Source organism: Rhincodon typus, chromosome 39 (assembly GCF_021869965.1).
Source record: "Rhincodon typus isolate 14 chromosome 39, sRhiTyp1.1, whole genome shotgun sequence".
In the NCBI taxonomy this organism is placed as follows: domain Eukaryota; kingdom Metazoa; phylum Chordata; class Chondrichthyes; order Orectolobiformes; family Rhincodontidae; genus Rhincodon; species Rhincodon typus.
The window spans coordinates 7,187,481-7,200,853 of NC_063370.1; the positions used below are offsets into that span (position 1 = coordinate 7,187,481).

At 48.6% G+C, this 13,373-nt stretch overlaps 2 protein-coding genes across 3 annotated transcripts in view; one reads left to right on the top strand and one right to left on the bottom strand.

Annotated features, from left to right (window-relative positions):
- Positions 1 to 3,567, top strand: part of polr1g (RNA polymerase I subunit G) — a 3,886-nt gene extending 319 nt beyond the window's left edge. Inside the window, exons 2-3 of the mRNA XM_020525468.2 lie at positions 1,001 to 1,148; positions 2,574 to 3,567. Of these exons, the coding sequence (XP_020381057.1) occupies positions 1,001 to 1,148; positions 2,574 to 3,204 (779 nt within the window). The 3' untranslated portion in view covers positions 3,205 to 3,567. The remainder of the gene's footprint in view (positions 1 to 1,000; positions 1,149 to 2,573) is intronic.
- Positions 3,568 to 4,932: 1,365 nt separating this feature from the next.
- Positions 4,933 to 13,373, bottom strand: part of LOC109925532 (zinc finger and BTB domain-containing protein 1-like) — a 10,342-nt gene continuing 1,901 nt past the window's right edge. Inside the window, exon 2 of one of the 2 annotated variants that reach the window (XM_048618122.1) lies at positions 4,933 to 7,772. In XM_048618122.1, the coding sequence (XP_048474079.1) occupies positions 5,847 to 7,760 (1,914 nt within the window). In that variant the 5' untranslated portion in view covers positions 7,761 to 7,772 and the 3' untranslated portion in view covers positions 4,933 to 5,846. Of the gene's footprint in view, positions 7,773 to 11,068; positions 11,416 to 13,373 lie in introns of those variants that run through there. The other variant, XR_007265765.1, reaches the window with a different exon arrangement.

A 13,373-nucleotide genomic window follows, 5' to 3' on the forward strand; every position in this document is an offset into this window, starting at 1 on the left:
GGTTGGGAAGGCGGGGGACTGTTAACGGGGACGGACTGACACCCTCCTGAGGGGTGACCTTTATAGAGATTTTTAAAACCATGAAGGGTATGGATAGGGTGAGTAGCTAAAAGCCTTTCCCCCGGAGTAAGGGAGTCCTGGATGTCTGGGGCAGAGGTTTAAGGTGAGGGGGGCGAGAGGTTTAAAAGGGAACTGAGGGTCAACAATTTTATACAGCAGGTGGTTTGTTTGTGGAAGGAACATCCTGAGGAAGTGGTGGATGTAGGTGCAATTAGAACATTTAAAAGACATTTGGATAAGTACATGATGTTGTGTAAATAAGTAATGTTTTGGGGGGATATGCCCGAAGCGCAAGCAGACAGGACTAGTTTTAGTTGGGATTCTGATCGGCATGAACTAGTTGGACTGAAGGGTCTGTTTCTGTGCAGTATGACTGATTCCTCTTCCTGTGTTGACTGTAAACCCTTGCTCCTATTCAAGGGTCACTCGACCCGAAACGTTAAATCTGATTTCTCTCCACTGATGCCACCAGACCTGCTGACCTTTTCCAGCAACTTCTATTTTTGCCTCTCCTTTTGCTGTTGCTGTCCCTCTCCCCAATTGTTCCAAGAAGCCTCTGATACCTTAGCTGGCAGTTTTTTGGCTGGTGGGGTGCGAGTGAGTGGGTTGCAACTGAAAGATGTCGTTCTCAAGAGCCAGGATGGACAATAAATGCCACCCTTATCAGTGACACTTGCATTTCATGAATGAATACAAAGCTTAAATATAACCAAGAACTGCAGCTGCTGAAGGTCTGAAACAAATTGCTGGAGAAAGTCAGCAGGCTTGGCAGGATTTGTGGAGAGAGAGGGAGAGCAGAGTTAATGTTTCGAGTCCAATGACACTTCTTTGGAACTGGACTCCCTGTTAACACTGCTTTCTGTTGCCAGACCTGCTGAGTTTCTTCCAGCAATTTCTGCTTTTGAATTAAAAGCTGAAGCTGTTTTACTTGTTGTTTCAGGGCCTAGTAAGGCGATAAAGTTTCAGTGTCCATTGGAGTTCACCCCATGTCCACGTACAACATTCTGTGATCTTGTACCAGAGAAAGTGAATGATCCCTCTACAGAACTCTGGCTCATTAAAGCACCCATAGACTTTGATCCGCAGAGGTGAGTATGCAGAGGATTCAATCACCTGCAAACCTCTCGTTTTAAAGTATGATGGGGTAAGATGGCACGGTAGTAATGTCACTGCACTGGTAACCCAGAGGCGTTGGAAAAACTAGTTCAAATCCTATCAGAGCAACTTGTGGAACTTCAATTCAACTAAAAATCAAAAACAAGCAAGGAAAAACTCAGGTCTGTCAGCTTTTTCTCGAGAGAAATAATGTTTCACATCTGGTATGACTTTAGAATAGAGTCTGGAATTGGAAGCCAGTCTCAGTGATGGTAATCACAAAACAATCGGTAGTTGTTGTAAAATCCATCTTGTTTGCTAATGCCCTTTTTACGAAAGGAAATCTGCTGTCCTCGTCTGGTCTGGCCTGGCCTGTATGTGACTGCAGACCCATATTTTGACTGCCCTCTGTAAAGGTTGAGCCATTCAGTTCATGGGCAGTTAGGGATGGATAACAAATGCCAGCTATGTCTACATCACCTGAAAGTGTGTGTGTTAGCTATAGCACTTGTGTTTTAAGGAACGTTAAACTCTGATTTCTCTCCACAAATGCTACCAGACCTGCTGAGCTTTTCCAGCAATTTGTGTTTTTGTTTCTGATTTACAGCGCCTGCGGTTCTTTCAGTTTTTAGTTGAATGGGTGTCAGCTATAGCACTTTCCACTATGAATTCAGAACGTTTTGTGTGGTTGAAAGGGAGTGCTGCATGTGCTGTCTTTCAGATGAAAGATTCAACCCTTTCAGCGCCAGAAACCCAGGTTTGATTCCACCCTTGGGCGACTGTCTGTGTGGAGTTTGCATGTTCTCCCCGTGTCTGCGTGGGTTTCCTCCCACAGTCAAAAGATGTGCAGGTTAGTTGATTTGGCCGTGCTAAATTGCCCCATAGTGTCCAGGGATGTGCAGGCTAAGTGGATTAGCCATGGGGAATGCAGAGTTCCAGGGATAGGGTACCGGGCTGGGTCCGGGTAGGATGCTGTTCAGCAGATCAGTGTGGACTCGTAATGGGCCAAATGGCCTGCTTCCACATTGTAGAGAGTCTATAAATGTAAAAGGGCCCAAGGCACAATTCTAAAGGAAAAAAGGAGTTCTGCCTGGAGCCTTGGCTAATACTTGTCTCTCAACGTCATCAAAAAGACTTGTCTGGTAATTGTCACTTTATTTTTTGGAACTTGCCATGTACAGACCGGCTGCAGCTTTTCCTATAAAAGCAACGCTACATGGAAAGCATATTGTGTCTGGAAAGCATTCTGGAATGTCCAAATAGGCAGTACATAAATGCACGTTGGTTATTCAGCACCTCAGAGTGGTAGGGGGTGCGAGGTGTTGGCAGCGGGAAGGAGAGAGAAAGAGAAAGATGTGATTCTATTTGCACATGACTGTAACTGTTCAGTATTTTTTTGTTTTTTTTTTCTACTTTAGCTTTTCTGGAAGGAAGATCCCGTTGGTTGGTTTTCAGACTCTTAAATCGAAGACGTGCAAGGACAAACTTTACAATGTGTTTGGCACGCCCAGAGCAGGAGGGGGAGTCTGCCTGGTCCTCCCTTCAGCAACAGAGAGCTGTCCACCGTTTGCTGGTTCCATCACCATCGGTGAGAGTTGGGAGGACACTGGTGGTAACGACGAGCCACACTCCATCCCCACCAGTCCGGCTCCCAGCATCCCACCAGGCCTCAAGCTGAGGTTCCAGCCCTTTGGCGCAGCCCCACCTAGCCAGCTGCCACATAAAAAACCCTGCCCGGTAACAGCTGCTGCACCGCAGCTCGGCGACGTGAGGGAGCTTAAGGCCAAGAGGAGGAAGGGGCTGAAAGGAATGCTAGCGGTCAGCGGAGATGAGCCTGACCACAAAGCAGTGGCTGACAGTCCGAGAAAGAGGAGAAAGAGCAAAAAAGAGCAGGAGGAAGCTGGCTTCGAACACTCTGATATAGCAGTACTGGATCCCAAGAACAAAAAGCGGGAGAAGAAAAGGAGGAGAGAGAGAGAGATCCCGCAGACTCCACACGCCCAGGTGAATAAGGGTCACAAGAAGAAAAAGAAAAAAGATAAACATTAATTGTTCACTGGAACACCTGAGGACATTACCCATTTGAAAAAAAATACTTCTCCAAGCCACATACAATCATCGCTAACCTTATGGTAAATAGGCTGTGCTGAACTGCAACGTATTTGAGAAACTGCCCCTTCCTGTCTGACTGCACGTTTGCAAATTCCAAGGGTGATGTACGATTTCAAGTTCCAGCAGACCCACGTCTCTGTCGTGATGCAGACGCTTGCTGTTCTGCACCCAGCTCTGTGATCCCGGAATATCCACTGGTTCCTCCTTTCAGGATTGCTACACTTGTCCCAATGCAATCCTTTTGTATACCGAAGAATGTGTATTTTTTTTTAACAAAGAATAAATCAGTATTACTTGGAATACGGGTTCGGAATCTCATGGCAGTCAACGCTGAACATGCCGACTCTCTCCTTCGATTCCACTGTGGCTGAGATCTCTCCACTATCTTGGCCAAGAGTTGCATAACTAAAACAGGCAAGAAACAGCCCATTTTAAATAGACACTCACTCGACTGACAGGATTTGCCTTATGAGAAACTGCTGGACCTATACTCACTGGCATCGAAAGATGATTCAGAGGGAGTTTGTTAGGGTAGATGTTGTGAAGATCTTTCCTCTTGTGGAGGAACTCTAGTACAGGAGGCACAAATGCAAGATAAGGGGTCTCCCATATAAAATTAAAATGTGGAATTTCACCTGAGGATCACTTGTGTTTGGAATTCTCCCCAGAGAGCAGTGGAGTCTGGATCACTGTCAAACTCAGACTTGAATATTTATTTTTGATAGAAATTGGACTTTTTTTAATTCATTTGTGGGATGAGGGTGTCACCAGCTAGGCCAGCATTTATTGCCCATGCTTAATTACCCAGAGGGCAGTGTAAGAGTCGACCACATTGCAATGGGTCTGGAGTCACATGTAGGCCAGAGCAGGTAAGGATGGCAGTTTCCTTCCCTAAAGGACATGAGTGAACCAGATGGATTTTTCCTGACAATCGACAATGAATTCATGGTCGTCATTAGACTCTTAATTCCAAATTTGTATTGAATTCCAATTCCACCCTCTGCCGTGGTGGGATTCAAACATGGATCCCCCCAGAACATTACCTGGGACTCTGGATTAACAGTCCAGTGATAATACCACTAGGCCTTTGGAGTTAAGGATTATGTGAAGCAGACAGTAAAAGTGGAGTTAAGGTTCTAGTCAGATCAGCCATTACCTACATCTGTAGTTATTTGGGAATGGTATTGCTGGCGAGACCAGTATTTATTACTGGGGAGGAGGAAGAATCTCTATTACTAATTAGTAAGGATACAGGGCATGGAGCATTGTTCCAAGAACCTGTGGTCTCAGTGCAAACAGGAAGATTAATAAAATATCTGAAACAAGCAGTGAGCCCAGTGTGAGGAAGCTAAATTTTTGAGGGACACTCAGTTTTATTCTTAACCCCAGGGACCGTCCAGTCAACAGGACATTACCACAGTTAACGTTTCGGACCCGAAACGTTAACTGTTTTCTCCTTCACAGATGCTGCCAGACTTGCTGAGCTTTTCCAGCAACTTTGTTTTTGTTCCTGATTTACAGCATCCGCAGTTCTTATGGTTTTTATTAGGACATTACCACAGCTGGACTAGAGCAGTGCTCAGCTTAACTCCTCCAGTCTGTTTCACAATGAACATCACCAATGCCTTTTGCTCAAAGCTTTAAAAAAAACCCAAAAAGAAAGCATTTATGTTAAGAATAATTTTAATTATTTGTACACTGACCATAAGACTTTTCACTTAATAGAAAACAGTGTACAAAACTCAAGTTACAAACGAATACTGTTTGAAACACAAACTGCGGGTTTTCAAATCTCCAAACATCAACAGTCAAACAGCCATGTGCTGTCCCAATACCTGAGCAGCTGCTGGAGATCAGACAATGACCACTAATGGTGTTTCCCTCCACTGGCTGCCTTTCTCAGATTTGGCACTGATTTCCCATTGGCTTTCAGCTTCCACATGGATCCCAGCTACTCCCCTGCCAGGTTGGACACTTTTGTTCAGATGTGGAAGGGTTGCATTGGGAGTGTCTGTTTTTGCGGGGTTGGGGTGATTGGATTTCAATCCTGCCCTGGTCAAGCACCGAATTTTAATGTATCAGTAAGCTCTCTCTTCCCTTCCCTCCGAATATCTCGTTTACTGTGCAATGACTTTGCCCTTAAACATAGGCTTTTCACATGCAAAATCTGATATAAAACTGGGGCTGAGGTTTTGGATGGAAGGAATGGAGGACAAGAGTGAGAAATGCTGCTTGAGGTTGTTATTGCAGATTGGGCATCATGGAGGTGTCATGCCAACTGGAGTATTCCTGCTCAGTCCCAACACTGCCAGGCAGCCTGGTCCCATTCTCTGCCTTGTCCACGCAAATAGGAGTAAGAGGTACTGCAACGTTGAATGGAAAACCCTGGCTGAAAGTTAATTGGAACCACCCCTCTACATCCATCTACCACTGTCCTGGTCGCAAGAGACTAATTCAGAAATGGATCTAACTGGGACCTTCTGTACTGTGCAGCTCACTAAGGGAGCTTACAATGCAGTGGAAGATGGGGCGTGACACAGATTCCTTGTTTGTGGGAGCTGGGAGGAAAGGTTAGAGGGTTAATCCGCGTTCTCCTGACGGTTCGGGGGCCTGTCGGGTTCAGAATTCATCAGTTTCTTCATCCAGCAGCTGGCAGAATGGCCCGCCACATCTTTTTTACGCTTGAACTTCTCGCCGCACACGCCGCAGGGATAGAGGTGGTTCTCGAGGTGGCGCTGCAGCTCCGGTGCGCCACGGAAGATCTCGAAGCAGACCCGGCAGAGGACCTGGCCCGGGGAGAGGTGGCCGGCCATGTGCCGCAGGTGGCCGTGCTTGCGGCGGCTGCCCTGGCCACACAGCCGGCAGGCATAGCGGGTGTCGCCAGCGTGGGAGGCCGCGTGGAGCCGCAGCTCGCGCTCCCGCGGGAACTCCTGCCCGCACGCATGGCAGGGGAACCCCCCGACCCTGCCTATGTGGCTGGCCACGTGCGCGGTCAGGTGTCCCCGCTGTAGGAAACCTTTGCCACAGACTTGGCAGGAGTGTTTACACGGCACGCCGTGTTTCCTGGCGCTGGGTGGTGCCGACGCCTTGGCCAAACGCCGCTGCTTCCCTGGCGCGGCCTCCGTGCCCTTCTTGTGACAGGATGTCCCCAGCTGCTTGCCTGCCTTTGGCCCTTTCTTGCTGCGCCCTGTCACTGCACCCCTGGACAGCACGCAGTCCAGGGCCCGGCTCCTCTCCCACTCCTGGCAGCTCTGTTGATGCCCAATGTCTGGGTGTGCACTGCCCTCTGCCACGCAGCACCGCAAGGAGGTGGTTGGGGGCGGATGGGCACACTCCACCTTCCCCCGGGCCCTCGCCCGGCTCCGCGGAGGCACACATCGCCTCTCTGACGGTTGGCAGGTCTGGCAACTCCAGGCTCTCCGGGGGGCCCGGCCCTCGTCCTCGCTGGGCTCCGGGCTCGGGGGCAAGGCCTCGCTGTCAGAGGTGGAGCTGCTACCGGAGCTGGAGCTGCTAAAGGAGCCATCCTCCGAGGGGTTCTCCAGCACCAGGTCGTCGTCTCCCGGGAACCGCACCTCTCCCTCCTCCAGCTCGTAATCCTCCGGAGGGCGATCCAGGGAGACCCCGGGCTCCCGCTCCTCACCTCCCACCCTCACCACCGTGATGCCGCTGAGCTCCAGCACCAGGGGGTGGTGCTCCCCCTGCGACCCTTCCTCGGGGGCTTCCACCTTCGGCGGCTTCAAGCCGCCGGCCCCCTGCTCCTCAGGAAGGCCCCCGTCCCCCTCCCACCTCCTCTCGGGGACCTCTTGCTTCACCTCGGGCACAGGGCTCTGCCCGTCGGCAGCGGCCATCGCCGTGCCATCCCTCGCCCGCAGGCAGCTGGGCAGATGTTCCTGCAAAGTGTGGGGCTGCTCGAAGGCCAGGCCGCAGAGGGGGCAGCGCAGCTGGAGCTGTATACCCGGCGGCCCCTCGGGCGTTTCCGATTTGATGGAGACTGGAGGCTGGTGGTGGTGGTGGTGCTGCTGCGTGGGGGCAGCGTCCGGCCTGTTCCTGTCCCAGTGGCACAGCTCCACGCCAAAGACCAACCTCTCCCCCTTGCCACCCGCCGAAGCCTGAGGGGCTGCCTCCTCATTCCCTCCAGCCGCCACCGCTGGGACGGGGAACCGGGAAGCGTTGTAGAGCTTCAGGAAGTTGAGGGAGGCCCGGAACCTGTCGGGGTCGGGAGGCGAAGACGCCAGGCGGCCCGTGTACATCAGCTGCAGGATCAGGTCGAAGTGGTCAGGGCTGACGGCCTGTGAGCTGAGGCACACGTGTGAGGCCTCGGCCGGCTGATTCACAAAGAGCTTGTGGAAGTAGGAGCTGCAGGCTGCTAGCACGACCCGGTGAGCCCGGAAGTGGACATCGCCCACGGTTATGGAGCAATCGCACAGGAAGCCGTATTCCAGCTGGGAGCACAACTGCTGCAGTACGTGGTCGCTGTGCCTGGTCAGCTGCATCCTGTCTGCCCCCTGAAACAGAACCACATATGCCACATGTTAATAACCTCCCCAAGAGAAAGCATCTTCATCCCTCACAGCCCCAAGAGAACCACAAACTCATCCCCCCACCCCCAGGGCAACAGCAAGAACACTGGCAACATGACTGAGCGAAGCAAGGTGGTCTAGTTGGTTTACCCTTTCGAGGCTTACAAATAAGGAATAAAAAGAAAGAGTGGCATAGTTACTGGATAGAACCTCAGGCTAATATCCTAATCATAGAGTGGAACAGCACAGAAACAAACCCTTTGGTTCAACTCACCCATGCTAATCAGATGCCCTAAATTAATCTCGTCCCATTTTGCCAGCATTTGGCCCATAAACCTTTATTCATGTTCCTGTCCAGATGCCTTTTAAATGTTGTAATTGTACCAGCCTCCACCACTTCCTCTGGCAGCTGGTTCCATACACGTACCACCCTCTGTGTGAAAAAGTTGCCCCTTAGGTCCCTTTTAAATCTTTCCCCTCTCACCTTAAACCTATGCCGCTCTAGTTTTGGACTCCCCTACCCTGGGGAAAAAAATCTCGGCTATTTACCCTATCCATGTTCCTCATGATTTTATGAACCTCTGTAAGGTCACCCCTCAGTCTCTGATGCTCCAGGGAAAATAGCCCCAATCTCTTCCTATAGCTCAAACCCTTCAGCCCCAGCAACATCCTTGAAACCCTTTCAAGTTTCATAACATCTTTCCTAATGCAGGGAGACCAGAATTGAACACAGTATTCCAAAAATGGCCTAGCCAATGTCCTGTACAACTGCAATATGACCTCCCAACTCCTGTATTCAATGCATTGACCAATAATGGCAAACGAAGGAAACATCTTCACTATCCTATCTATCTGCAACTCCACCTTCAAGGAAACACGAACCTGCACTCGAAGGCTGCTTTAAGGAGAGATGATGGCCTAGTGGTTATGTCATTAGACTATTATCCCAAAGACCCAGGTTCAAATCCTGCCATTGTGGGAAGGCTTATGAAACTGTTCCTAATTGTTCCTGATTTACAGCATCTGCAGTTCTTTCATTTTATTTTTATTCATTCTTTTGTTACGAGACTGATGCTGGAATAAAAATCACCTCTCACTCTTCTGAACTCCCAATGGATACAAGCCTCGCCTCACAAGTCAAGCCATTTTTAAAAGATTCAGTCACAAGTAACTGTCTAAGAGGCCTTACGGTTTTAAAACACTGGGTTTAGGCTCCAGTCTCTCTGAAGACATGGGTTCAAATCCCACCACTGTCAATATTATAGGCCAGTGCACTTCGTGAGCCTTCCTTAGTGATGGAGAAGATGCAATGTGCTATTCCCTTTTTAGGTGAGTTGACAGTCGAGTGCTATAATTGATAGAGTATCAATCCAAAGACCCAAGTAATGTTCTGGGGACCAAGTTAGAATCCCGCCACAGCAGATGGTTAAACTTGAATTCAATAAAATTCTGGAATTAAAAGTCTAATGGTGACCATGAAACTACTATCAGTTTTTGGAAAAACCTGTATAATGTCCTTTAGGGTAGGAAACTACTGTCCTTACCTGGTCTGGGCCTACATGCGACTCCAGACCCACAGCTGAGTGTTTGATTGGTAACTGCCCTATGGGCAATAAATGCTGGTTTAGCCAGTGATACCTACATCCTGTGAATAAATTTTTTAAAAGGGTAGCTTGTTTTAAGAAGCTAGACAGGCTGAACTATACATTTTTTTAAAAAAACGGGGGCAATGCCAGAACGACAACCCAGTGTGGAGAAGATGTTTCCCCTTGTGGGAGAACCTGGAACTAGGGTCACTGTTTAAGAATAAAGAGTCACCCCCTGAGATAAGGTGAAACGGTTTCTCATGTGAGTCTTTCGAATGCCCTTCCTCAAAAGGCATTGGAAGCTGAGCCCGTGAATATTTTCAAGGCAGATCTAGGTAGGACCTTGATAACTGAGGGGTTGAAAGGTTTTCGGGGGGTATGAGACAATGCCATCATTAATCTTTTTGGTAACTTCCTCAAAGAACACAACCAAGTTTGCGAGACACGATTTTCCTCGCACAAAGCCGTGCTGACAATCCCTAATCAATTTCCGCCTCTCTAAATGTCCATAAATCCTACCTTTTACAACCACCTCCAACAATTTAGCCACAACCGAAGTCAGACTCTCAGTTCTATAGTTCCCCGATTTCCGCTTACAACCTTTCTTAAACAAAGGTATACATTAACCACCCTCCAGTCATCAGGCACCTCATCTGTAGTTGTAGATGTTGCAAATATTTCTGCAAGGGGTCTCATAATTTCCTCCCTTCCCACAATGTTTCGGGATACATTAGATCAGGTCCCAGAGATTTATCCACCTTTATATTCTCTAAGACCCCTGAACTGCCTCTTCTGTGATGTGAACTGTTTTGAAACATCAAAGTTTATTTCTCTGAATTCTCTAGACTCCCATTTCTTTATCCACAATAAAAACTGATGCGTAATATTCATTTCGTGTCTCTCCCATCTCCTGGGGTTCAACACAAGGACGATCTCCTTGATCTTTAAGAGGCCCTACCCTCTCTCTCGTTACCCTTTCGCTCTTAATGTATTTGGAGAAACTCTTTGGATTATCCTTAATCTTATCTGCCAATGCTATCTCATATCCCATCTTTGCCTTCCTGATTACTCTCTTAAAAGTGCCCCTGCACTAAACTATAGAGAATATAGTACAGGCCACAGGCAGAACAAACTCGAGGGGCCAAGTGACCTATCCTTGTCCCTAATTCGAATGTTTTAAACTCCCCATTAACATTTCCCTTGCATTCCTTGTGGCAGTGTCCCAGATATGAATCCTCAGATCCTGGAGGCACCAATACAATCCAGAGGATTTAACATCAGGATAGGGGAGTGGAATGGGGACAGAAAGAGCGGAAGGGGTCCCGACCTGAAACATCAACTTTCCTGCTCCTTTAATGCTGCCTGGCCTGCTGTGTTCATCCAGCTCCACACTATTATCTCTGACTCCAGCATCGGCAGTTCTTGCTATCTCCGAAGGGGCCCTGGAGGTGCATTAGAATGAGATTGCCATATATCTCATCCCGATTACTGGAGAGGCAATGGCCTAGTGGTATTATCGCTGAACTGTTAATCCAGAAATCCACGATGTGGAGGTGCCGGTGTTGGACTGGGGTGGAGAAGGTCAAAATTCACACAACACCAGGTTATAGTCCAATAGGTTTATTTAAAAATGCAAGCTTTCAGAGCTCAGCTCCTTCCTCAGGCGTAGTACAAAAGAGGGTATAAGACACAGAATTTATAAGCAGAAAGGTAACAGCCATAAAACTGGCCGCCTCTTGTTGAAACTTTAATCGGTTAGGAAGAAGGCTACTGATTAAAATGCAAAATCCAGATTCCCCTCAAGTCACTGTCCCGAGGTAATTAAACGTTTTAGCAATGTATACAAGAGGTGATATTTCAGGTCAGACAATGCATTTTAGCCTCTGCTCAGCGATTTTGCGTTGCAGTATATCTCGAACTCCACCTGTTCCCCCACTGAGACGGAACATTCCTGTCTGGCGAATGTTGCTCGGTGTCCATCCATCCGTTGTCGTAGCGTCTGCATGGTCTCACCAATATACCATGCCTCAGGGCATCCTTGCCTGCAGCGTATGAGAGAGACAACATTGGCCGAGTCACATGAGTATCTGCTGTATACGTGGTGGATGGTGGTCCTACATGTGACTGTAGTACATTGTTGTTTCAGTGATTCCTCACCATGAGACCAAAGAAAGAAAATGTTGTCAATGTATGTGGTGTATACCACTGGTTGGAGGTTCTGCATAACAAAGTAGTCTTGTTCGAACTTGTGCATGAAAATGTTGGCATATTGGGTGTGAATTTGGTCCGTATGGCTTGTCAAAGGTGAAGACATTGTGGTCGAGGATGAAGCAGATGAGTTGTAAGATGGAAATTGGCAGTTGTTGGTATTGAGTACTTAGGCTGTTGCAGTGATGCTGTAGTCATGGGGGATGTTTGTGTAGAGTGATGAAACGTCCATTGTGATGAGGAATGTATCTGGTTTGACTGGTCTGTGGGTGCTGAGTTTCTGTAAGAAATCTGTGGTGTCGCGACAGAAGCTTGAGGTTCCTTGTACAATGGGTTTCAAGGTGCCCCCAACATAGCCAGAGAGCTTCTCACACAGGGTCCCATTGTCTAATGGTGAGAAATCACTGAAATGACTACATAGCGGTATCAAGTTTTATCCCACAATCAGACTTACCATGGACTATTCTTCAGAATCAGTCTCATTCCTGGATACACGCATCTCCATCAGGGACGGGCCTACCGCAAGCCCATGGATAACCTCACGATGCTGCACTTCTCTAGATTCCACCCTAAATATATTAAAAAGCCATTCCCTACGGACAAGCCCTGCACTTACACAGAATCTGCTCGGATTAGGGGGAATGCGACAGACACCTGACGGTGTTGAAGGATGCCCTCATAAGAACAGAATACAATGCTCAACTCATCGATCGCCAATTCCGTCATGTCACAGCAAAAACCCATAATAGGGTACCAATAGGGTACCCTTCATCGTCCAGAACTTCCCTAGAGCGGAGAAACTACGCCATGTTCTTTGAGCCTCAACACATTATCAACGATGATGAGTACCTCACCACGATCTTCCCTATGCCTCCACTTCTCGCCTTCAAACAACAGCCAAAGCTGGAACAGTTCACTGTTTGCAGCAAACTACAGCCTTCAGGAGGACATGGACCACAACACCACACAACCGTGTCATGGCAACCTGTGCAAGACATATCAGACCATCGACATGGACACTATCAACACGTGGGAACACCACCCACCATGTATACAGCAGATACTCATGTGACTCAACCAATGTTGTCTATCTCATACGATACAGGCAAGGAGACCCTGAGGCGTGGTACACTGGCGAGACCACGCAGATGCTACGACAACAGATGGATGGACACTGCGCAATGATCACTGGATAGGGGTGTTCCCTCCCACTTCAGGGATCAAGGACATTTAGCCTCCAATCTTCGGGTAAGTGTCCTCCAAGGTGGAGTTCGAGATATACTACAACGCAAAATCGCTGAGCAGGGGCTGATAGCCAAGTTCCACACCCATGAGGCTGGCCTCAATTGTGATCTTGGGTTCATGTCGCACTACAGGTGACCCCACCACCTATACACACACCCTCATACACACACACACCCTCACACTCACACACCCTCACACACACAAACACACACACGCACACACCCTCACACACACGCTCACACACCCTCACCCTCACACTTACATCCTCACACAAACACACCCTCACACACACATTCACACCCTCACTCACACTCACACCCTCACATACACTCACACCCTCACACACATGCACACCCTCACACACACGCACACACACACCCTCACACACACGTACACCCTCACACACCTACACCCTCACACACACCTACACCCTCACACACACACACACACACACACACCCACACACCCTCACACACCCACACACTCACCCCCCCACACGCACACATTCACACCCCCACACACACCCCCACCCCACACACACACACAC